The following is a 24738-nucleotide window of genomic DNA, read 5'->3' as shown; positions in this document are numbered from 1 at the left end:
GTAGTTATGGACAGATAAGTGCCAATGTGGTGGCGCTCCATCCTGCTGAAATATGAATTGTTGTGCTTCTTGTTCGAGCTGAGGGAACAGCCAATTCTCTAACATCTCCAGATACTGTAGTCCAGTTACAGTAGCACCTTCGAAGAAAAGGGACCAAAAACTTTATTGGCTGAAATGGCGAACAAATGTACAACTAAATGAAACTTTATAGCTCCCTTAATTCGCTGACAGATAGTGCTTAGCTCTGCCTTTTGTCATTGCAGAGTTTAAATTCCTAAAGTTGTGGTATTCTTTTTGAATCACCCTGTATTTCTTGTTCAGGTATATATCCTTTATTATAATACAGCTTGGTGGTTCATTGACATCACATAGAATGAATGCTGACTCAGAGCCCAGTGTATGGAGCATCATGTTTTCACTACAGGCTTCAGTATTTGCAGAGCCCCAGTACTCATTATTGTGGGCTCTTATCTCTCATTTCTGTCTCCAATTGTTTTATTTTTGTTTTAGGGCACAAAAACAACTAGGGTCATATGCGCCTAAGTCAGGACCATAGAACATTAAGACAAAGACAGGAGTTAAACACAACTACACGTTAAGCTCAGTTGACAGAAGGAAAGACAGCTAAAAACAGGGATGTGGAGAAAGATCTATAAAATATACCATAGAGAAACGGAAATCCTGAAATAAAGGTTAAATGTCCTTTGCCATAACATTCCACCAGGAAATGGCAGATCGTCAAAGGTTGAGGGCAATTAGCACAAAATTGTGGGGGAGCACCACTTAACAAATGGCAATGGCGAAAATGACCGTGCCCAGTATGCAACCTAGCTAAAATAATGTCCTCACAGCAAGAGGGCCAAGATGAGATTATCCAAGCCTCTAGCAGATGCCTAATTCTCTGGACCTAGTTCACATGAAGGGAGGACCAGTGATGATACCAAAGTGACACCTCCTGCTGACAGATGGCAACACAGAGATCATCGGAGGAAATGAAAGAACTAGTCAGCTGAGGTATGACAACTGCAGCCTTGGCAGCAGCATCAGCGGCCTCATTTCCCATCAGACCGATCAGGAACCTACATAAACATCATAGTGGCTCTATCAAGAGCGAACAAGTGACAGCTTTCCTGGACCCATTTGCACTAAGGGATGGACAGTGTACTGCACACAGAGGCTTTGAAGGGCACTGAGAGAGTCAGAGCAGATGACACAATTGAAAAGCCTGCGTCACCAGATTTAGTGCGTGGTCTAATACAAGGTGAAGAGCTCTGCTGTAAATACTGAGCACTGTTCCAGAAGCAGATACCGGAAAATGTCGGTGCCAATGATGAAGGTACACCTGACACCACGGTCAGTCTGAGAGCCATCAATATACACAAAGATAATATTGCGAAGTTCTGTGTGCAAAGGTCGTGAAACATACAGCAGTAGAGGGAGGCTGGGGTTGTGTCCTTTGGAAGCAAATGAAGGACAAAGTGAACACAGTCCTCGCATGATGCTAAGGTGGTGAAGGGTTCACACCCACCGGGAAAGTGGCAGTTAGTGTGAAGTGAAGCTGCTGGAGTAAGAGCAGAAAGAGAACTCCAGGAGGTAACAGAGAAGACTGACGCACCCCTTGCTGAGGTCATCAAAGAAGGAGGCATAGCATGGGTGGCCACTCATGGCAGACAAACGGCATGCATATCTGCTGAGGAGGAGATCATGGTGGTAGGGCAGCGGTAGTTCGGCAGCTTCTGCATACAGACTCTCAACCAGGCTAGTGTAAAAGGTGCCAGTGGCGAAACGGATGTCACAATGGTGGATAGTATTGAGACTACGTAAGATGGACGGATGTGCAGATCCATAAACGAAACGCCCATCGTCTAGTTTCGAACGGACAAGGGATTGGTACAGATGGAGGAGGGTGGTTTGTTCGATCTGCTCTCCAGGAAGTACCACAGAGGACATGTAGAACATTAAGGGATTGCATACAGTGGGCCGCCATATAAGAAACATGGGAGGACCAAGAAAGTTTCTTGTCGAGCAGTAGCCCAAGGAATTTTGTAGTTTCAACCAATGGAACAGCAATAGGCCTAAGGTGTAAAGACACCAGAAGAAACCAATTGTGCTGCTAGAAATTCAAACAAATGGTTTTGTCAGTGGAAAAATGAAACCAATTGTCAATGCACCATGAGTAAAGATGATACAGACATCGCAGGAGACGCAGCTCAAGGAGACATCTGTGAAGAATTGCAATGGATCACAAAATTGTCAATGAACAGGGAGCCAGAGATGACCGGCAGATGACAAGTCATTGTAGGGTTAATGAGTGATACCAAAGAGGAAGATGCTCAGGACAGAACCGTGAGGCACACTGTTTTGCTGCATAGAGGTGTCCAACAAGGCAGAACCGCACATGCTTTGAAGACAAGGTGTTTTAAAAATTCTTGAAGGAAAATGGGGCATACGGCCATGAAAGCCCCATGTGTAGAGTACGGAGGGTACCAATTCTCCATAAGGTGTCGTAAGCTTTCCCCAAATCAAAAAACACGGCCATAGTCTGGGATTTCTGCAGGAAGCCATTCATGACATGGGTGGAGAAAGTGGCGAGACGGTCAACTGCAGAACAGCGCGCTTGAAATCCACAATGTGCAGTGGTTTGTAAATTGTGAGACTTGAGTTACCATATCAACCGGGCATGAATCATATTTCCCATCACCTTGCAAACACAGCTGCTGAGAAAAATGGGCAGTAGTCAGAAGGAAAGTGTTTGTCCTTAGTGGATTTAGGTATGTGTATGACAGTGGCTTCACACTAGCATTTGGGAAGCGTGCCCTCTGCCCAGTTGCTGTTGTATGTATAAAGCAGAAAGTGCTTGCCTGTAAGAGAAAGGTTCTGGAACATCTGAATGTGAACATTATCCAGCCCTGGGGTGGAGGATCAGGATGAAATGAGAGCATGCTCTAGCTCCCCCAGAGTAAAGACAGCATTCTAGCACTCGAGATTCTAAGGAGATAAGAGTATCGCCCGAGCCTTCTCCACCTCGTTTCCAATGGAGGAAGGCAGGTGATAGTGGGAGGAGATGCAAAAAATGGTGGCCCAAGGTGTTGGAGGTAGCAGTAGGGTCCTGTATGACATCGTCTGCTACTGTCAGGCTGGAAATTAGGGAATGGACCTTCGTCCCAGAGAGCCATCAGAGGTTAGTGCACATGTAGGAAGAGGGAGTGAAACTATTAAAGGAACTAGTAAATGAAATCCAGCTAGCTTTTCTTGCTACCCAGAAAAACACGACGACACTGTGCACGCAACTGTTCACAATGAATATGCCTTGCCATCGTAGATGATGATTAAAAATGTGGAGAGAATGTCTGTATGTGCGAGTTGTGTTGCGGCATGCCTCAGTCTACCAAGAGAGTGGGACACAGTGTGGTAAAGAGGAAGTGTGAGGGATGAAACATTCTGTGGCGGTAAGGATAATGTTTGTAAGATATTCTACCTGGTCATCACAACTGTTGGAGAGAATGGATCACTGGTGGGCAAGCTGGGCAGTGCAGGAGGAGAGGTCCAAATGGTAATAGGTGTGTGTGGAGTGTAAGGCAGATGAGGTTCAGCTGATTGAGAAGGTCAGCCAGGAGGGGCACCTCTTGGACAGTTCTGGGAGAACTCCAAAGGGGACGGTGTGCATTAAAGTGACCGAGCAGCAGAAAGGGCTGAGGGAGTTGCCAAATAAGCTGGAGTAAGTCTGCTATGATGACACCAAATGACAGAAGGATGCAAACGCTACAAAGAGAAAAGATCAAATGAGGAAGGAAAATGCGGACTGAAACAGCTTGAAGCCAGGTAGTCAGGGAGATGGTTTGACTGTGAACGTCATCCTGTATCAGCAGCATGACTCCACCATGAGAGGGAATGCCACCCTCAGGGAGGATGGGGTGAGGTCAAAGCAGACTAGGAAGAAATGAGAGCACTCAAAGCGGTCGTGAAGATGCAATTTTGTTTCCTGGGGCAGAAAACAAGTGGACGCTGTGATTATAAGAGCAGTCCTCTTTGTTTGATCAAAGGCTGTGAATGTTCCATTGGAGGAGTCATGACGAGGAAAGGAGAGGAGGGAAAAAATGAAGGGGTGTCACCTCGGCAGCTGCTGAGTGCCACCCTTCGAAGACTCAGTGCTACAGGGTGCAGAGGGTGGAGGATCCTGCTCCTTGAGGTCTACAGATGTGTTGGACCGTTTGCCTTTGTTGGATTCCTTGGAGCTCTTCTGGTTGGCAGAGGAAGATCAGATGTTTGTTACCTGGAGGTACATAGGAAGTCTTCGTGGGAACATTCCTGCTGTCCCGTTTGCCTCACTCTGTGAGGCAAGATTTTGGTGGCTTGTTGCACAGATTGAGGAGGAGACGGGGATGCTATCATTACAATAGTGGTACTGAATTTGAGGTCGGATGTGTGCGTGGCCACGTCCTTCGTGGAGTGGGATGTAAGCAAGAACTGTACTGTAGGTGTCAGATAGTAAATGCAGGGCTTGTGATTAGCCAACAACTTGCGAGCAACTGGGTAAGGCACTTTTTCCTTCACCCGGGTCTACTGGACAGCCTGCACACACCGGACAATCTCGAGAGGTGGTGGCATGGTCACCTTTGCAGTTGATACAGAGGGGAGGAGGAGGTGAACAGTCGCCCTCGTGAGCATCTCTACCACAGGTTACACATTTGGCTGGGTATCAACAGGACATTAGTGTGTGATTGTAACGATGACACTGGTAGCAACGCATCAGGTTTGGAATGTACGGTCAGACTGTGATAACTTCAAACCAGCTTTGATTTTTGACAGAAGCACTACTTTATGAAAAGTGAGAAAGAGAGTGCATGTGGGCACTGAGGACACATCTACCTTTCTCATCACCCAATGAATTGCAATGACACCCGGATCAGAAAGGTATGTTTAGATTTCTCCCTTGGTCAGGCCATCGAACAGCCTAGTGTAAATAACACCACAGGTAGATTTCAGTGTTCAGTGGGCCTCAACACGAACAGAATAGCTGTGGAGAAGTGAAGTGGCAAGCATGCTTGAGAATCAGAAATAGTCTCCAAAATCAAAATGCCATTTGCGTAAACAAGAGCAGGATTTCACAGGGTGGGCAATTTACATTTGTTAGACGTTGACTGTGGAGAAGATGATCGGCTCATAGTGAGAAAATCCGCCATGATTGCCAGCTTCTCCAATGGTGCATTCCTTTTAACTGGGTGCCCTCTTCAGAAGGGGATGCACCTCCCTTAGGTGACTGTTCGTGCCTCGGCTCACATCTCCTGAACACCTGCTAGAGGCACCAATCAGCTATTTGGGAAGGAAGCAGCTCAGGCAACCGCTTCTCCCTGGGCCTGGCATGTACCAGAAGGTATGTACAAACGCCACCTGTTGACTTGGGGCTGGGAATTACACGTTACCCATTCACCTGTTACGCGTCAGACACGTGGGCTGGCCTTCAGAAAAAGGTAGTTTTTAGTAATTTGAAGAAGTCACTCCTGAATCACTTGAGAGTTGTAAAACACTGCCTTTAGAAATCAAAACAGATTCAGTTGAGGGTTGCAACTCTCTTTCAAAATTTTCAACATTTCACACTTGTTTACTTTGATTATTTTTAATTTCCAATAGTAGTTTGCCATTACATGCTAAGATGTAACACAGTCATTCTTGGGCATTTCTAATTACATTCATTTCTAATGCAGTGTTTGTACAGCATTTTCCAGTTAGATGAGGTGAAAAATTTTGTCTTCAGTTAGAAAAATTACATTAAGTTAATAGTTACTAAATTATACACAAACAAAACATTTTTGTTACTAAGATTGGCGATATGTTCACAACCTGATCCACCACTTTTACAAATACTATTTTACAAAGATATGTTGCAGCCTACAGTTGACAGACATTTAGTGTTGAATGTTGCAAAGGCGCCAACCTGTAACTGGTTGTATGTAGGACATTATTTTGCAGAGTTTAATTATTCCAGTACACTTACTAGATTTTTGGACTGGAAATACGAAAGAACTGTAGTTCATCCAAAACATGTTTGTTAGGGTTCAGGTAGAAGCAGTGGGCTGTCAAAACCAGCAGATATACTTTTTTTTTTGGAGCCCTGATCCACTGCTTCAGTTTCGTACTGTTACCGTAGAGAATGGAGTATTCTGTTATCTAAATGTTTTTCATGAGCATGTGTGTTCATATTTGCTGAGCCAGACCACTACAGTTTATTCTTGAGATTCCTGTTATTCGAAAACTCTCATATTTTTAATTATCTGAGCATGGAGAGGTACACACACACACACACACACACACACACACAGACACACACACACACACACACACACACACACACACACACACACGGCACCTACTGTGACATTTTGGTGTGTAAATTCTTTTTACACTATTCCACAGGCCAAATAAGCTGGCAGCTTGAAATAAAAATGGAGAAAAAGCAGTGAAACAATAGTTAAGAAACTTTACAGATTCAAAGAATGTGATGCCATATTGTGAAACTGACGAGAAAATAGATAGATATGGAAATACTCCCGATTCTTTGGCCTCACTGGAGCAAATAACAGGTTGTTGCTTGCCCTAGTGCAACCACAGCAGGTGGAGTATAGAGTGGCTGTGTGTGCTCACGTAGCTGTGCGTGCTCATGTATGCACACTGCAACCATATTTATTTGGGAATACCAGATACCAATGTAGGCAAGTCCACCTTAATTGAAAGAAGCTAGTAGCAACTTGTTTATATGCCATATTGTTTCGAATTTGGATGTGGCAGGCGTCATAATAGAATACATAAGGTTATTTGGTGTACCCCAAGAAGAATGGCAAATGTTTTAGGAATGGTAAATGTTTTGGGATATGTCAGGAAAGATCATTCGAAGCAAAAAAGTCTAGGCTAAATGTGGGCATACTTTGAGAGCTATGACCACTTCTTCAGCAGAAGAGATGTTTCATAGTAGTGAAGACAAAAAAGTGCTCATAGCTCTTAAGATATGCAATTATTAACAAGAAATGGGTCGGTGTAATAAACTTCTGAAGTATATTGCATGCGTGGGTGTGCGTGGGGTTTTGTCACAATTGTGTTACAATAAAAAAGCTACAGACTTTCGTTACAGTTCCTGTTAAGTACTGAGATAGTGGTAAATCCAGCTGAATTGCTTCGCCATTATATGTAGAGGTATTATTTCAGAACCTGCTAGCTGTTAATCTGTTAGGTAGAATAGTTGGTTGATGTCAAAATAGTACATGTTATGTAAACTCCTACCTAAGTAGATATTCAGAAAGTGTAAGCATTTAATAGACTGAGAAAACATTTGCATATAAATGTTGTTGTTGGTATTCCCTATTCTTAGCAATTGAATACAAATGAGAAATTCAATCTGTTTACTGTTTAAACTTTCTTATAACGACATTGGTTATGCCAACTTGGCTAGAACATTGTGATTTGTGGTATGTCCGTATTCTTCGTAATAAACATACTTTTCATCCTTGCTTAATATGACAGATATATATGTGTATACCTCATATGTAACATCGCTTTATCTCATTTAGCAACAATATTTTCCAAGAATCAACATACTGTAGAAGGAAATCTGTTGTAATAAGACTACTTAGCATATTATTCTCTCTGCCATTCCATTGGCAATAGGTGTTGGACAGATTCCTCACCTGATTGTTATCCTAGGGCATTCATACTACAGTAGTGGTGACAGTCACAGAACTCGTCAACAGTATATGTGGTATTAGTTTCCATAACAATCTTCTATGAAGTGCACGCATTTTGAATAGCATGGCAGTAAAAGAAAAAGTAAGTGATTAACTAAATCAAGAATGGAGCTAAAAGGATTGAATTATGCCATCAGTTTGGCCTCATAAATTCCACAGTCCAAATGATTTGGAAGAACAAGAATAAAATTGCTAGGGTGAAGTGGGGCAAGTGTAACCATGGGGTTAGTGTAACCACGGCTTATGGTGCCTTAAAGAAGCTGTATTTTTACCTCTGACCTATCACACATATTAATTTACTCCTTTCTTTGTTATATTTCACCATAAGTTGTCAAATCTGACAAAAATTGGTAATTAATTTTTGGACTTGAATTGACGTCTACATTTTCACTCTGCAAGTGAGTGACATGCTCAGAATTTGGTGGTCTGTCATTTTTGCAGTTTTAAAGATAACTGCACAATTTTTTGGTTACAAACTAACTTTTGCATGACAATTTTAAATATTAGATTCATTTTACTCTACTGATAAAGCTCTTGATATGCCAGGCATGGTTAACCCCCTGGTTACACTTGCCCCAAACTAACTTACCGGAACAGATTTATTTATTTAAGCCGTAACCTTGTTTTTGCTATCACACTAGATCAACTAAACTGACCTTCTTCTACATATGGATACCAGAATACTTGATGTGCTGGATTTGTAGGCCTACTGAGTTTGTGTGAGATATATTTTATTTATTATTTAAGTCTACTATATTATTAAACCACGTTTCCTTTTATAAAATTTGACAAAGTACAACAGTGTAGTCCCACTGGTAAAACAAAGAAGAAAAGGATTGCACCAGGAGCTGAAGTTATCACTTTTCAAGATGCCATCTATAAAGAAAAAGATTTTAAAGGAAACAAGAATAATAAGGAGAAAGCAAAACGAAAAAGCATTATCGACATAAAAAAGGGCTTTGTAATGAAAAGTAAATCTTCCAAACAAAGTGCTGTTACTTTATTCGAAATGGCATCTCGGAATGTTGTGGAAAAAAGTCCCTGATTGCTCATGTGGGTAACAAGAAAAAAAGACTGGAAGTTGAATCAACAAGTGAAGAAAGTGAAACTGAAGGGGGCCTATCTTTAATAAGTAGTATTGAAGGAAATGGGACCATAATAACACTGGACAATATCAGGAAAGAAATGATAAACTGTGAAGAAGAAAAAGAGGCAAACTTTTTTGAAGCCAAAGATAAAATTACAGTTGGAAACTATGTTCTGGTAGCTTTAGCAACAAAATGTAAGAAAGTTCATTTTATTGGCCAAGTTACAAAAATTAGTGATTTAGGAGATCCAGAAGTGATTTTCCTCAGATGCAAAATTAAGACAAAGCATGGCACCACATTCTACTGGCCTGATAGAAGAGATGAGACGGAAGTTCCATCCTCTGATGTCATTTCAGTGCTGCCTGAGCCTACTTTGAGTTGCAGGGGAGACCTGACATTTGGTGTTACATTTGATTCATACAACATTCAGTGACTAAATAATAGTTAGGGCCTAAGTGTGAATATAATAAGTTGAATTAGGTCAGTTTAGCATTAAACACAAATTGCCAACAACTTTAGTTCAATTACCATGAAAAATAATAGAAAGTGAACTTATAAAGTGAATTTTTCTTTTCTCTTGATACTAGATATTTTATTATTTTTGTTAAATTGCCTACTAAAGAAAAAATATTACTTTTGTAGAATTTAAACTAATCAATTACTGGCCTAAAACAAAAATAAATCATCTATGAAGCATTCTGTTTCAGTGTTTTATGGTTTAGGCTAACACTTATTTTTTAGTTTAGCTAACATTTTCTGTGTATTTCATAATATACAAAGAGGCATGTGCAAAAAAGTTCATATCTTGAGTAAAATTTAAGATATTTTAATAATTTAAAAATCCTCAAATTCAGTAAAAAATGGGTAATCAGGTCACTTACCCCAAGTCTCTTTTACAATGCTCTGTATGGGTACAACAATGCGGGGTTACACTTGCCCCGAACCATGGGGCAAGTGTAACCTCACAACACAAAATTTTGAAAACAATTAATTGACCATATAATTTCTTTTTTCAAAAACAAAATGTAGATTGTTTAAAAGTCAGTAAGTCAAACTTTAAGCATGAGAAATTTCAAAATCATATCTTCAATAACAAGTTGGCAATTTCGTGTCAAAGTTGAACTATGCCAAAACATGGTTACACTTACCCCACTTCACCCTACTGCATTTGAACAAAATGGGTCTTAAATCAGGCAGTTATAAAAAGCTGAATGGAGTGATGTGAGAAGTACTGCTTACGTGGTTTAAACAACAGGTAAACAACAACGTACCCATTATTGGACCTCTCTTTATGGTGAAAATGGAAGAACTTACCAAGAAATTAAAATATGGGGAATTTATGTGCAGCAGTGGCTGGATTGACAGATTCAAGCAGTCACGGCATTACTTTTGGCAAAATGAGCAGTGAAGCCAACAGTGTGAATACTGAAAGAATCCAACAATGGCTCATTACCTTGTGGGCTTTGCTTCATGAAGGATATGGAGACTGTGACATCTTTAATGCAGATGATACTGGCATTTTCTTTAAATTGGCGCCTGACAAAACTCTAAAATTAAATGGTGAAAAATTTGTTGGTGGCAAGTTACCCAAAGACTGAATAACAGCTCTGGTTTATGTTAATGCAAGTGGAACTGAGAAGAAAAAATTGCTCGTGATAGGCAAGTAAAAAATCATAGCTGTTCTAAGCATGTAAAAAAATCTACCGGTGTATTACAATGCTAACAAATTCTCGGATGACCTGCAAACTTTTTGAACTGTAATACGGCATTGGGATTGGGAACATAGAAGTCAGAAATTGAAGATACTGGTTCTAACTGGCAACTGTCCACCACATCCTGCACTCTCTGGTCTGGAGAATATTATGTTTGTTTTTCTTCCTGCAAATACAAAAGCTTATTGCAGCCCACGGACCAAGGATTAATTAGTAGTCTGAAATGCCACTCTTGTAAGCTCATATTCCTGAAAATGATACTGTGCATTGAGAAAAAGTAGGGTTATTCTGTCACACTGAAGGATCTGGGCAGATACTTTACCAAAGCTTGTAGCTGGGTCATAGCCCAAACTTTCAAGACCTCTGTCATGCAGGAATCACAAATGAAGGAATTAATGCCACTGCAACTGAAGACACTTGTGATTACACTGATCTGGCACCATATGGATTGCTGCAAGAAACAAACTGTGATATTCTGTCAGTGCAACTATGAAATATATGCAGTAATAGAGGATGACCTTATTACAAATGAAGTGCAAACTGAAGACTAAATTGCAAATTAAATGAAGAATGTGGGTCACAGTGATCATGACGTGAGCTGAGGAGGAGGAGGAGAAAGAAAGAAAGAAAGTGCCGATCCTACTGTGAGTGGCACTTGAGTAGCCATTAAGATTATGAACATGTTCTATGAAGCTAGGGGAGGGAGCAGTGAAATTGCAAATAAAATAATGAATACAGAACGTTATTTAGAAAGTATGTATTGGGCAAATGGACAACAGAGTAAAATGACTGTCATTCCTAAGTTAAGAAGTTTGGTGAGTACTAGATACACTGCTTACGTATACTGTATGCATGTAAGCTTAAGAGTGAAACCTGTATGCAAAGTAAAATAAGGCTAAATAAATTCGTTCTTTTCCATTTTCCACCACAATAGACTGACAATACGAATCTCTGTTACAACACTCGTTTATAACAACATAATTTTCAAGATCCTTTGAATGTTGTATCTAGGTTCCGTTGTATTATAAATTCACTGTTTTGTAAAAGCAAAAGAAAATTTCTGCATTTACTTAATGAAGTTAATCTTGATATGTTAATGCAATGTTTTTGCTGCTTCTAATGCTGCATTGTTGCTAGATTCTCTGAAATTATTCTTATGCATTTGCATTTTTTGGTTGCAGCAAAATGTATTGATTTCTACACACAGCAGCGTACAGCAAATGCTGAAGATGCGAAGAAGATTGATCACCGTTTGGAAGCTATTGTAAATAGAATGTTCCAGCGCTGTCTTGATGATGGGCAATATCGCCAGGCTCTTGGTCTAGCACTGGAAACTCGTCGGATGGATATCTTTGAAAGAGCTATTAAAGAATCTGTGAGAAAATTTTCATTCACTCTTATCATGGTCTACAAATTTTCATTTTGCCAGATATTCCTCTCTTTATATTTTCAGCTGATTTATGATTTAATGCTAAAATTTGTTTTCCTCTTCCATGTTAAATTTCATTTTGTGTGTGTGTGTGTGTGTGTGTGTGTGTGTGTGTGTGTGTTTGGGGAGGGGGGGGGGGGGAGGACAGAATGAGTGTTAGTTCGTAAGTAATTTTCCAAATTTAATTGACTTTTTTGGGTGTTTCATTAGTTTAATTATGGACACACACTGATGAGCTGAAGCTTGCTTGTTCAGAGGTGTTTGGTACTAAATTACTGAAATGGCACTAAATGGCTGGCCAGTGGCCTCCTTCAGGGGGCAAATTTCTTCTACTGCCAATAGCTAGATTTAAAGTAAAAAAAGAACTATCATGTAATTTCCAATGGCAAGAAACAGGGATAGGTTTGGGAAGGATGGGAACGTCGGTTAGATCATCGGTTGACAAGGACCCATCTATCTAATATACATTTGTAAACAATATACAGTCTATGGATTTCATCTGGATGTATACATTGATTAAATATACATTATATAAATACATGTACACAAGTAGCCACTCTTCATTTAAACACAAATACCTAAATACAGTTTTTACTCACCAAAGTGGGCGCTTATGATTCTAGTAGCGTTTGCTGCTTCTTCTGGCAGAAGGGTTGAAGGGGAAGGAAGGAAGGAAGGAAGGAAGGAAGGAAGGAAGATGAAGAGAAAGTACTGGTGAGGCTTAGGAAATTGGGAGAGTTTGGAAAAGTTGCCCAGAACCCTGGGTCAGGGTCTCGTCCCATCCTGTAAGACTACCCTGACTATTCATGTGATTAGACAGTCAGTTATTTGTCATGCCCACATAGAATGTTGCACATTAATTACAACATAGCTGATGTATAACGTGGCAGCTTTCATATGTGCCCTTGCCTTTTCTTGGATAGGAAATGCCTGTGACTGGGCTATGGTAAGTGGTGGTGCATTTGTATATGGGACAGGTCTTGCACCTGGGCCAACCATAAGTGAATGACCTGTGGGGTGTAGGATCGGAACGAGGGTGTACAAAGATATTCTGTAGGTTGTGTGGGTAGCAGACTGCTACTTAAGGGGATCTAGATAGAATTTTGATTTGAATATCCCCCATCTCAGGGCACAAAGAAAGGTAGTCGAAACCTAGGCGGAGTGTGCGGTGGAGTTTCTCAAGGCTGAGGTGAGCACCAGAGGAGTAATGGTTTGTCACTAGTTAACAGGTTTACTGGTGTCAAGAGGAGCAAACCCCCCAGGGGATCCACAACTCTTTTGTGGATACGTGCGTAGCGAGCACGGGGCCCCGAGCTAATGTGGCCTTCCTTCCTTTCCGGGCTGCATACCTTCCCTTTCCGCATCCTTCCCCATCCCCTGTCTTCACCCCCCCCTCCTCACCTCTGGCTCTTTCCTTCACTTTCTCCCCCTCTGGGAGTATGGTTTGCGCCTACGTCCGGAGACGGACGCTTGTAAATGTACCGCATTCTTCTTCTTCCTTGCTTGTATGTCTTCTTCCTTCCTTTGTCCTTCTCCTTTCCTTACCTCTTCTCTTTACCCTTTTCTCCGCTGCGGCGTTTGAGACCCCCTCTTCTTTTCTTTTCCTTTCTCTTTCTTCCTCCCTGTGCGTGTCTGAAGGCCGACCCACGCACTTCCATGCGTAGCCGGTGACGGGGTAACGCGTAATTCCCCGCCCCGGGTAGACAGGTAGGACACGTACGTACCCCCTGGTAAAGGCCAGGCCCAGGGAGGGGTGATTACCCGAGCTGATACCTTCCGAAAGTGCCGATTGGTCCCTCCGTCCGTTTGTCGGGAGGTGTGACCTGAGATGTGAACAATCACCTAAGGCGGGTGTGCCCTCGGTGAGGGCCCCCACAAGGGAGGAGCGCGCCATCGGAGACGCCGGTAATCATGGGGGATTCTTCCGCAATGGTTTCCTCACCTTCCACTATGTCTGCTCACAAACGTAAGTTCACTGAGTCTCAGCCACAGACGGTTCTTCCATCGTTGCCACAGTTCCTTGTTGTTTCTCGGTCTGACGAAGGTCACGACTTTTCCACGGTCAACCCTTTCATTATTCAGAAAGGTGTCGACGCAATTGCGGGTCCTGTAAAGTCTTGTTCCAGATTACGGAATGGTACCCTGTTGTTAGAAACACACAGTGCCCTCCAGGCTCAAAAATTGCTGCGTACTTCTCTGCTCCACACCTTCCCTGTCCGGGTGGAACCGCACCGTACCTTAAATTCCTCGCGTGGAGTCGTTTATACACGCTCCCTCGATGGATTGTCTGACGAAGAAATTCAGCACTACCTGTCTGACCAGGGCGTCACCGCTGTTCGTCGGGTTATGAAAAGGGTTGACTCGAACATCATTCCAACCCGCACTGTCTTCTTGACATTTGACAAAGTTCAACTCCCATCAAAAATCAAAGCAGGCTATGAGGTAATTTCCGTTCGCCCTTATGTCCCAAACCCTACGCGTTGCTTTCGATGTCAGCGGTTCAATCACACCAGCCAGTCCTGTTCCAATCCGGCCAAATGTGTTACGTGTGGCAAGGATGCCCATGAGGGTGCTTGTCCACCTCCATCCCCACACTGCATCAACTGTATGGGTGACCACGCTGCTTCCTCTCGAGATTGCCCCGTTTTTGAGGATGAAAAGCTCATCCAGGAAATAAGAGTGAAGGAAAAGGTGTCGACCTTTGCTGCTCGAAAGTTACTCGCCAGTCGACAGCCCACCGTGCCTCAGAAAGGAAAATACAGCACTGTCCTTGCTTCTCCTCGGCCAACAAAGGAGGCGGCCACGCAGACTTGCGACCTCACATTTAGTACCACGGTCGTCAGATCGGCCAGCGCAAAGATCGCCCGTTCAACCTCACCACTTTCGCCTGCCCACTCTATGGCTCACCCTTCGTCGGGTTCTGCTAAATCTCGAGCCCAAAAGTCAAGACGCCAAGTCTTCAAAAAAAGAGCATTCTCGTGAAGAGTTTTTACGTACTGCAACTTCACAACCATCGGTTCCTCCTTCATCTAAACATCATACCTCCAAGAAGGCTACGAAGAAACACAGTTCCTCTCCTTCTCCGCCAAGGCGTGTCCCAACTACAGCACCACCTGGCGGAAATCGCCCTCGGCCATCTTCCGTGTCGCCGAGGCGCACTGCTGGTGGCCGGTCAACTGGCCGATCGTTGGTGGCAGAAGCTGCTCCTGACCAACCTATGGATGAGGATCTTCTGCGTTCGACTGAATGCCATTCCATGCTGTCGGTCGCAAGCTCTGAGCAGTCGTTGAGTTGACAGCACCCTTGGTCACGTTTCTCCATTTTCTGTTCACCCTATGTCCATTATCCACTGGAATATCCGCGGCATTCGCGCCAATCGGGATGAATTGTCGATCCTCTTACGATCCTACTCGCCGGTCATCTTCTGTCTTCAGGAAACAAAGCTGCGTCCCCATGACCGCTTTGTTCTCCCTCATTTTCAGTCCGTCCGATATGACCTCCCCTCTTTTGAAGGCACTCCAGCCCATGGAGGACTCATGATTCTGCTCCATGATACTCTCCATTATCACCCAATCCCCTTAAACAGTTCCTTCCAAGCTGTCGCCGTCCGTCTTTCCCTTTCTGGATACACGTTGTCTCTATGTACGGTATACATTCCATCGTCTACACCACTGGCACGAGCTGATCTCCTTCATCTTCTTGATCAGCTTCCACCCCCCTATTTGCTGGTTGGGGACTTCAATGCCCACCACCCGCTTTGGGGATCTCCACATCCTTGTCCACGTGGCTCACTATTGCTAGACGTCTTCCACCACGCGGATCTAGTCTGCCTCAACACTGGGGTCCCCACGTTTTTGTCTGCCTCCACGGCAAATTTATCTCATTTGGACCTTTCGGTCGGTACTGTTCCGCTAGCCCGGCGCTTCGAATGGTTTGCCCTTGATGATACACACTCGAGTGACCACTTTCCATGTGTCCTTCGACTGCAGCCTCAACTGCCATATCTGCGCTCGCGACGCTGGAAGTTTGCCCAAGCCGATTGGACACTTTTTTCGTCTCTAGCGACATTCGATGACCGTCGCTTTCCCAGCGTCGACCATGAGGTCACACATTTTACCGACGTTATTCTCACAGCTGCGAAACGTTCAATACCACGCACTTCCGAATTGCCCCGGCGCCCCCCAGTTCCTTGGTGGAACGAGGCATGCCGTGACGCAATACGTGAGCGGCGACGTGCTCTTCGCATTTTCCGTCACCATCCAACTTTGGCCAACTGTATCCGATATAAGCAGCTCCGTGCGCGATGCCGTCGCGTCATCCGCGATAGCAAGAAGGCAAGCTGGCAAGCTGGCAATTCTTTATTAGCTCATTTAACACCTTCACTCCCTCCTCGGAAGTTTGGAGTCGGCTTCGACGGTTCTCAGGCGCGCCTAGTTTCTCCCCGGTCTCTGGGCTCACTGTCGCGCATGATACCTTAGTGGACCCCGTCGCAATTTCTAACTCATTGGGTCAGCACTTTGCTGAGATTTCGAGCTCTTCAAATTACCCGCCAGCATTTCTCCCGAAGAAACGTGCAGCGGAAGTGCGACATCTTGCTTTCTCCTCTCAAAATCGCGAAAGCTACAATACTGTTTTCTCCATGCGCGAACTCCAACATGCACTCTCTTCTTCTCGCTCCTCCGCCCCAGGACCGGATGGTATCCATGTCCAAATGTTGCTGCATTTATCAACCCATTGCCTGCGCTACCTCCTTCGCCTTTATAATCGAATTTGGACCGACAGTACCTTTCCCAGGCAATGGCGGGAAGCTATTGTCGTTCCCGTTCCGAAACCTGGAAAGGACAAACATCTCCCCTCTAGCTATCGCCCCATTTCTCTCACGAGTAGTGTCTGTAAGGTTTTGGAGCGTATGGTGAATTACCGTTTAGCTTGGTGGCTGGAATCCCGCAGTCTTTTAACACCAGCCCAATGCGGATTCCGACAACATCGTTCTGCCGTTGACCATCTTGTTGCTCTCTCCACTTATATCATGAACAATTTCCTCCGGAAACGCCAAACGGTAGCAATATTTTTTGATCTGGAGAGAGCATACGATACCTGTTGGAGGACAGGTATCCTCCGCACACTGTTCTCTTGGGGCTTTCGAGGCCGGCTGCCCCTTTTTCTTCGCGAATTTATGGCAGAGCGCACATTTAGGGTGCCGGTGAACACTACTCTCTCCCGTACTTTCTCCCAAGAAAACGGGGTACCCCAGGGCTCCGTGCTGAGTGTTGTACTGTTTGCCATCGCCATTAATCCAATTATGGATTGTCTCCTTCCTGATGTCTCGGGCTCCCTCTTTGTCGACGATTTTGCGATCTACTACAGCTCTCAACGGACCAGCCTGCTTGAAAGACGTCTTCAAGGATGTCTCGATCGCCTCCACTCGTGGAGCATCGAAACCGGCTTCCGTTTCTCACCCAGTAAGACCGTTTGTGTTAATTTTTGGCGACGTAAGGAGTTTCTTCCGCCCTCCTTACATCTAGGTCCTGTCAACCTTCCGTTTTCCGACGTCGCTAAATTCTTGGGTCTTATGTTTGACAGAAAACTGTGCTGGTCCTCCCACGTTTCCTATCTTTCGGCTCGCTGTCTGCGTTCCCTTAACACCCTCCGTGTCCTGAATGGTACCTCCTGGGGAGCGGACCGAGTGGTCCTTCTCCGCCTCTATCGCGCCTTAGTGCGCTCGAAATTGGATTATGGAAGCATAGTCTACTCCTCTGCTCGGCCGTCTATTCTTCGGCGTCTCGACTCTATCCACCACCGTGGATTACGTTTAGTGTCTGGAGCTTTTTACACCAGCCCTGTGGAAAGCCTTTATGCTGAGACTGCTGAACCTCCGCTATCCAATCGGCGGGCAGTCCTTCTGAGTCGTTATGCTAGCCATTTGTCTTCCATGCCTGCTAATCCAGCCCATGACCTTTTTTTCGACACCTCCCTTGATGTCGGGTATGCAGGCCGCTCCTCCTCCCTACTACCCCCGGGAGTCCGCTTCCGTCAACTGCTCCATTCTCTTTCCTTCCGCTTTCCTAAAACCTTCTTGACAACTTGGGGTACAGCACCGCCTTGACTCCGTCCCCGGATCGACTTGCTCAGAGACCTATGTCAATTTCCCAAGGATGGTACCCCTACACTTGTTTACCGTCGGGCATTTGCTGCTCTATGTGCACAAATGACGGAAGCCACATTTATTTACACCGATGGCTCGAAAACATCGTTAGGTGTAGGGAGTGCCTATATTGTTGGCGACACCCCAAATCACTTTCGGCTTCCCGACCAGTGTTCGGTTTATACTGCGGAGCTTTACGCTATTCTCCAGGCTGTCCACTACATCCGCCGCCATCAGCGGATACAGTACGTAATCTGCTCAGATTCTCTCAGCTCTCTCCTAAGTCTCCAAGCTCTTTACCCTGTGCACCCTCTGGTCCACCGGATTCAGGACTGTCTGCGCTTGCTCCACCTGGGGGGCGTCTCAGTGGCGTTCCTCTGGCTCCCAGGACACGCTGGTATCTGTGGAAATGAGGCGGCCGATATAGCGGCCAAGGCTGCAGTCTCTCTTCCTTGGCCAGCTATTCAGTCTCTTCCGTTTACCGATCTACGGAGCGGTTTATGTCGCCAAGTTGCTCATTTATGGCATGCGCATTGGTCAACACTTCCCCATAATAAATTGCGGGAAGTGAAAGCCCTTCCTTGCGCATGGACCTCTTCCTCCCGATCGCGTCGTCGGGAGGAGGTAATTTTAGCTAGACTCCGGATAGGGCACTGTCTTTTTAGTCATCGACATCTTTTAAGCGGTGATCCTCCCCCACTCTGTCCCCACTGCTCTCAGCCGTGGACGGTCAGACACCTTTTAATTGAATGCCCCTATTTTAATCCGTTACGCTCCCGTCTACAGCTATCGCCTGATCTATCGTCGATTTTAGCAGATGACACGCGCTCAGCTGACCGCGTTCTACAGTTTATTAGTGACAGTGAAATGACGTCAGTCATTTGAAGCCTTTTTTTTGGGGGACAACCAACCCCTTTCTATAGTGGATTTTTAAGCATTCCTTCTGCCTTTAGTTTCTCAAATTTTATGACTTTGTTCCCATTGCTGCTGATTTTAAATTTCGTTTTTTTCCTGTTTTCTACGTCACGGGCTGGGCGCTAATGACCATAGAAGTTTTGCGCCCTAAAACCACAAACAAAAAAAAAAAAAAAAAAAGAGGAGCAAATGGCTCAGGAGATTTATGGATAGTATATCGTTTATCATTAAAAGTTCTGATAATGTTATTGGTATATGTTGACACCTGCTTTCCACTGCAGACGTGATGTCCACAGGTGACGAGACTGTAAGGAAGAGACTTTTTGGCATGGAACAAATGACAGCTGTCAAACTACAGATACTGTTGGTGGTTGGCATGCTTGATATCGACATCTGCATTTATGTGGAGCCATCTGAGAAGTGGAGATTGACATCTAGTTTGACAAATTTCTTGGCTTTGGCTACGTAGTGTATTGAGGTATGCGACATTTGGGTAGTTTGGGTTAAAGCAACAGAACAAGTATCAAACCATGTCAACCCAGATGCTAGACAGACTCTCCTCTTCCTCAATACTAAGAAGGATAAAAGAACAGATATGCAAAATTATAGTCCAGTATCCTTAAAATCAGTTGGCTGCAGAATTCTTGAACCTGTTCTTGGTTAGAATGCAGTAAATTTCCTTGAGGCATACAAGCTTTTGTCCACAAAAAAGCACAGATTCAGAAGGCATCACAAATATGAAATTCAGCTTGCCCTTTTCTCACACGATACCTTGCAAACCATGTGTGAATGGCAACAGGCAATTCCTATATTTCTAGATTTTGGGGAAGTATTTGACTCGAGTCTACAACAGAGAGATGGGTAAATCGTATTATATGTCCACCATGCCGTTGGTTATCATTGTAAAATAAATGAGTCTGAATCTGTCTCAGTATGGGCCAAAAGTGTTGACAATTGCAGCAAAATAAAACTAGTTGGTGATCTCACCCATTATTATAGAAATTAGTGTTCCCTCTACCGACCCTTACCAATAGTACAGTGTCCTGTGTTCATCAGAGACAAGGGTACTGCTAAGAGGGCTGCAGGGAAGTGTGCTTATTCTCTACATACATAAATGGTCTGACAGCGAGAGCAGCACTCTGTGAATGTTTACTGATGATGCTGTGGTGTATGGGAAGTTGTTGTCTTTGAATCAGCCTAAGGCTACAAGATGGTGTAGACAAGATGTCTAATTGGTGTGATGAATGGCAGATAGCTCGAAATGTAGGAAATGTAAGTTAATGTGGACAAGTAGGAAAAACAATGCCGTAATGTTGCAGTGTGGCATTAGTACTATGCTGTTTGACATTGTGATGTCTATTAAATATGCAGGTTTAATGTTGCAAAAAGATGTGAATTGAACTAGCATGTAAGAACTGCAGTAGAGAAGGCAAATGGCCAACTTTTGTTTGGTGGCAGAATTTTAACAAAGTGATGCTCATGTATAAAAGAGACTGCATACAGAACACTAGCGTGACCTATTCTTGTATACTGGTTGGGTATTCACAACCACCACCAGGTTAGATTAAGCTAGATTTGTTACCAGTAGCTTCAATCAACACAAGAGTATTATGGAGATGATTTGGGAACTCAAATGGGGATCTCTGGAGGGGAGACTACACTCTTTTCACTAAATTCTATTGAAAAAAACTTTAGAGAACTGGAATTTGAAACTGACTGCACAAAGATTCTGCTGCCACCAATGCATGTTTCAGATAAGGACCATAAAGATAAGAGAAATTAGGGCTCGTATGGTGGCATATGGACAGTCATTTTCCCCTCAATTTGAGAGTTAAATAGAAAATGAAATGACTGGTAGTGATAAAAGGTACCTTCCACCATGCACCATATGGTGGCTTGTGATGTATGTATGTAGATATAAGTACCACCCTCTCTTGGCACCCCAAAGGTTCCTCTCTTCCAGTGTCTCCTCTTGGTCCAGCCTGAAAAATATGATCAAACTGCCAGCCCTAAATTATATACAACTTCAAGGCAGACACTGCTGCTTCATCCTCCTCCCTGCAGGCAAAGGCCTCATTTCTGTGGCACATTCTCTGAGGATGTAGCAGTAGGGCAGTTGCAGTCCTGACACCATGACATACAAAACTTTTCCTAATGACCCCATTCCCTTTTTTTACCTTGTACATCTCAATCATAATTTTTCATAGAATAGCTTTTAATGAGCAACATTATAGTAATAATGAAAAATATTTACTGTATTTGCTGCTGGCCCTTTTTTATGGTAAGAATTTGTGTTTATCTCCTTTGAAGTTGGGTGCTATGAATACATACTCGGTGATTTCTCAGAATTAGAAAGTCATATATTTGCATACTGCTGTCTGAGTAATGTTTAAAAGTGGCATGTGATCTTACCATACCATTTTAGTTACAATGTTGTCCAGTACTTTTTATGTGAAACATAATTGATATACAATAAAATGTACTGCAGTTCTATTAAAAAAAAGGAACCAGTTATTTACATAACAATGAAATGAATTATGTGTTATGCTCTTTTGTCTTCTCTTTGTCCTCACATGTGGTCCTTCTCATCCTGCTGTTGGAGTGACCTACCATTCTTTTTTGACCTTCCCAAACTACCTGTCTCTCCTCCCTAAGGAGGAAACTTCTAGTTCAGAAAGTTGAGATAGTTTCACATACCATCTGCATAACCTTCTGAAAATAGGTACTTGTCAACAATTCTCCTTCATAATTTTATGGTTTGCTGAGGAACTCTTTACTCTTGATAAAAATGTGTGTTAATCATTTAATGGGTGGAATATCTCAGTGCCGCAACACACGAAATGCATTTCTGAGTATTGCAGTAATATCATGATGTAGAAGCATATACAGCCACTGGAGTTTGGATACTGCCTTTTGAAACTAGTAACTCTACTGTTACTTCACCACTTGAATAATTCACAAACAAATTTATAAATATCCATACGTGTCTGGCATAAAATCTTCCAGTTTATGTATAACTTGATTTGCTATCACTATTCATTTTGGGGAAAAAAAATTATTTTATGTTTTCAGGATGACGTATTTGGAATGTTAACATACGCCTTCCAGGTGGCAATGAGCCTCATTCAGAACCGTGGATTCAGGAACACAGTTCTTAGGTCATTAGTTGATCTGTATAGGAATCTTGCCACTCCAGATTATGTTAACATGTGTCAGTGTCTCATCTTTCTTGACGACCCTTTGGCTGTAGCAGAGATTCTGGACAAACTTAGCAAGGATACAGAGGTAAGTGTTATGTATTATACAGTAAAAAGCTGTTACTTCAGCATATTTTGTTATATTCAAAGAAAGGAAATGTATGAATTGGCACTATTAGTGAGGCTTAGTTTATATATCTTGGACAACATGCAGGATGGTAAATGTTGTGCCAGCCTTCTCTGAAGATGTAACAGTAAGAACTCGGTGTCAGAGTTTGCACTGTAACAGTTGGATGAGTTTGAGGAAGCTCTGTATGGCTGATTACCATACCTGCTCTTCTATTCTGTACCTGATTGAGGAGCTAAATTCTTGGGATATCCAGCAGCTCAAGGGAAACTTGTTGAAATTAAGTAATCTTAATTTAAATGTCAGGGCATTCATTTTCATTCTGAATTGCGTGTTTATTTCTTATAATGCCAGTAGTGCCTCTGATACACACCTCAGTTGCTTGTGCTCTGTTCTTATCTTTCTTTCTTCCTTATGATCCATTTTTCACATCTAAACTCCAGAATGTTGGATAGCTGATTTAGTTTAGATTAGATTTACTTTCATTCCAATTGATCCGTAGTGAGGAGGTCCTCCAGGATGTGGAACATGTCAGAAAAACAACAATACATGACAAATATTTACAACTAAACAAATAAGCTAATGTACCATTCCACAGGTCCCAAGTGGAATGATCGTCATTTTTTAATAAACACTATATGAAAGTAATTTTACAAATACTAATGCACTGAATTTACAATAAAAAAGTTTTTTATTTATTTATAATGTAATAAACATGTAATAGAACTACTGTAGGAATGTTTGCCAACATTCCACGTGGGAAAAATATATCTAAAAACAAAGATGATGTGACTTACCAAACGAAAGCGCTGGCAGGTCGATAGACACACAAACATACACACAAAATTCAAGCTTTCGCAACAAACTGTTGCCTCATCAGGAAAGAGGGAAGGAGAGGGAAAGACGAAAGGATGTGGGTTTCAAGGGAGAGGGTAAGGAGCCATTCCAATCCCGGGAGCGGAAAGACTTACCTTAGGGGAGAAAAAAGGACGGGTTTACACTTGCGCGCGCGCACACACACACACACACACACACACACACACACACACACACACACATATATCCATCCGCACATACACAGACACAAGCAGATATTTGTAAATATGTCAAATATGGCCTTTACAAATGTCTGCTTGTGTCTGTGTGTGTGTGTGTGTGTGTGTGTGTGTGTGTGTGTGTGTGTGTGTGTGCGTGCGTGCGTGCACGCGTGTGTATACCTGTCCTTTTTTTCCCCCTAAGGTAAGTCTTTCCCCTCCCGGGATTGGAATGACTCCTTATCCTCTCCCTTAAAACCCACATCCTTTCGTCTTTCCCTCTCCTTCCCTCTTTCCTGATGAAGCTGAAGCAACCATTGGTTGTGAAAGCTAGAATTTTGTATGTATGTGTTTGTTTGTGTTTCTATCGACCTGCCAGCGCTTTCGTATGGTAAGTCACATCATCTTTGTTTTTAAATATATTTTTCCCGCGTGGAATGTTTTCCTCTGTTATATTCATATCATTAGTATGGCATGAAATTATAGATTTTCGACTTAGTTGTTGGTTGTTAAGAACACATGATTTTCTTCATTTGGTTATGAGTGACTTATTACCCATCTGCAAAGTACATTTTTTAAGATTTCTCTTCCCACAGGACAGTGCACTGATGGCATGCCAGATCGCCTTTGACCTGTATGAGAGTGCAACTCAGCAGTTTCTCGGCAGAGTCCTCCAGGCATTAAGAGCCACAGCTCCCATACCAACTGGTACAAGTGACACTGTGGAGAAAAAGACTGATGCTTCAGAGACCACCACTGCTTCTGCTGGTGAACAAGAAATAAAAACAGAACGCAAACTTGAAAATCTGGTATGTATCCCTCAGCCTCACAAATTATCGAAATTCTGCCATTTTCAAACTGAGGTGTCAGTTATCAGAAAAAATCACGAACTGAGCATTACTGTTGCGGTTATTGTTCTTGTAGTGATTGTCTGCCATTATCTTCCTGAACCCTGTTCAGAATTAACAAATGTTTGTACATATCATGCAGCTGATAGTAATGAATGGTTGTGCAGTACAATATTGTTTTTGGATAGATAAAAAATCTACTCATGAAGTGACTACAGAACATGCACATAAAAGGAGGCCAGAATTGTGCAAGCCTGTGGAGCCAGTGGCTCCTTTTTCCGGCAGAAGGGTTCAAGGGAAACGAAGAGGGGTGAAGGAAAAGGACTGGACAGGTCTAGGAAAATAGGTAGATTTCAGAAAAGTCACCCGGAACCGTGGGTCAGAGGAGACTCTGAGGGATGGGATTAGAAGGAAAGACTGATTCGATGGGACAGCACTAGGTGAGATTTAAAAACATGAGAGTTTAAAGATGGAAGACAGGGTCTTACTGCCAAAACATTGTGCAAG

General features: G+C 43.1%; 1 protein-coding gene across 2 annotated transcripts in view; it reads left to right on the top strand.

Annotated features, from left to right (window-relative positions):
* Positions 1-24738, top strand: part of LOC124777890 (26S proteasome non-ATPase regulatory subunit 1) — a 361280-nt gene that overhangs the window by 8648 nt on the left and 327894 nt on the right. For both annotated transcript variants that reach the window (XM_047253435.1, XM_047253434.1), the window contains exons 4-6: positions 11718-11911; positions 22098-22310; positions 23980-24192. In XM_047253435.1, the coding sequence (XP_047109391.1) occupies positions 11718-11911; positions 22098-22310; positions 23980-24192 (620 nt within the window). The remainder of the gene's footprint in view (positions 1-11717; positions 11912-22097; positions 22311-23979; positions 24193-24738) is intronic.

Source organism: Schistocerca piceifrons, chromosome 2, assembly GCF_021461385.2.
Source record: "Schistocerca piceifrons isolate TAMUIC-IGC-003096 chromosome 2, iqSchPice1.1, whole genome shotgun sequence".
Classification (NCBI taxonomy): domain Eukaryota; kingdom Metazoa; phylum Arthropoda; class Insecta; order Orthoptera; family Acrididae; genus Schistocerca; species Schistocerca piceifrons.
The sequence above is the reverse complement of the archived record's forward strand: the minus strand, read 5'-3'. Positions and strand labels throughout refer to the sequence as shown.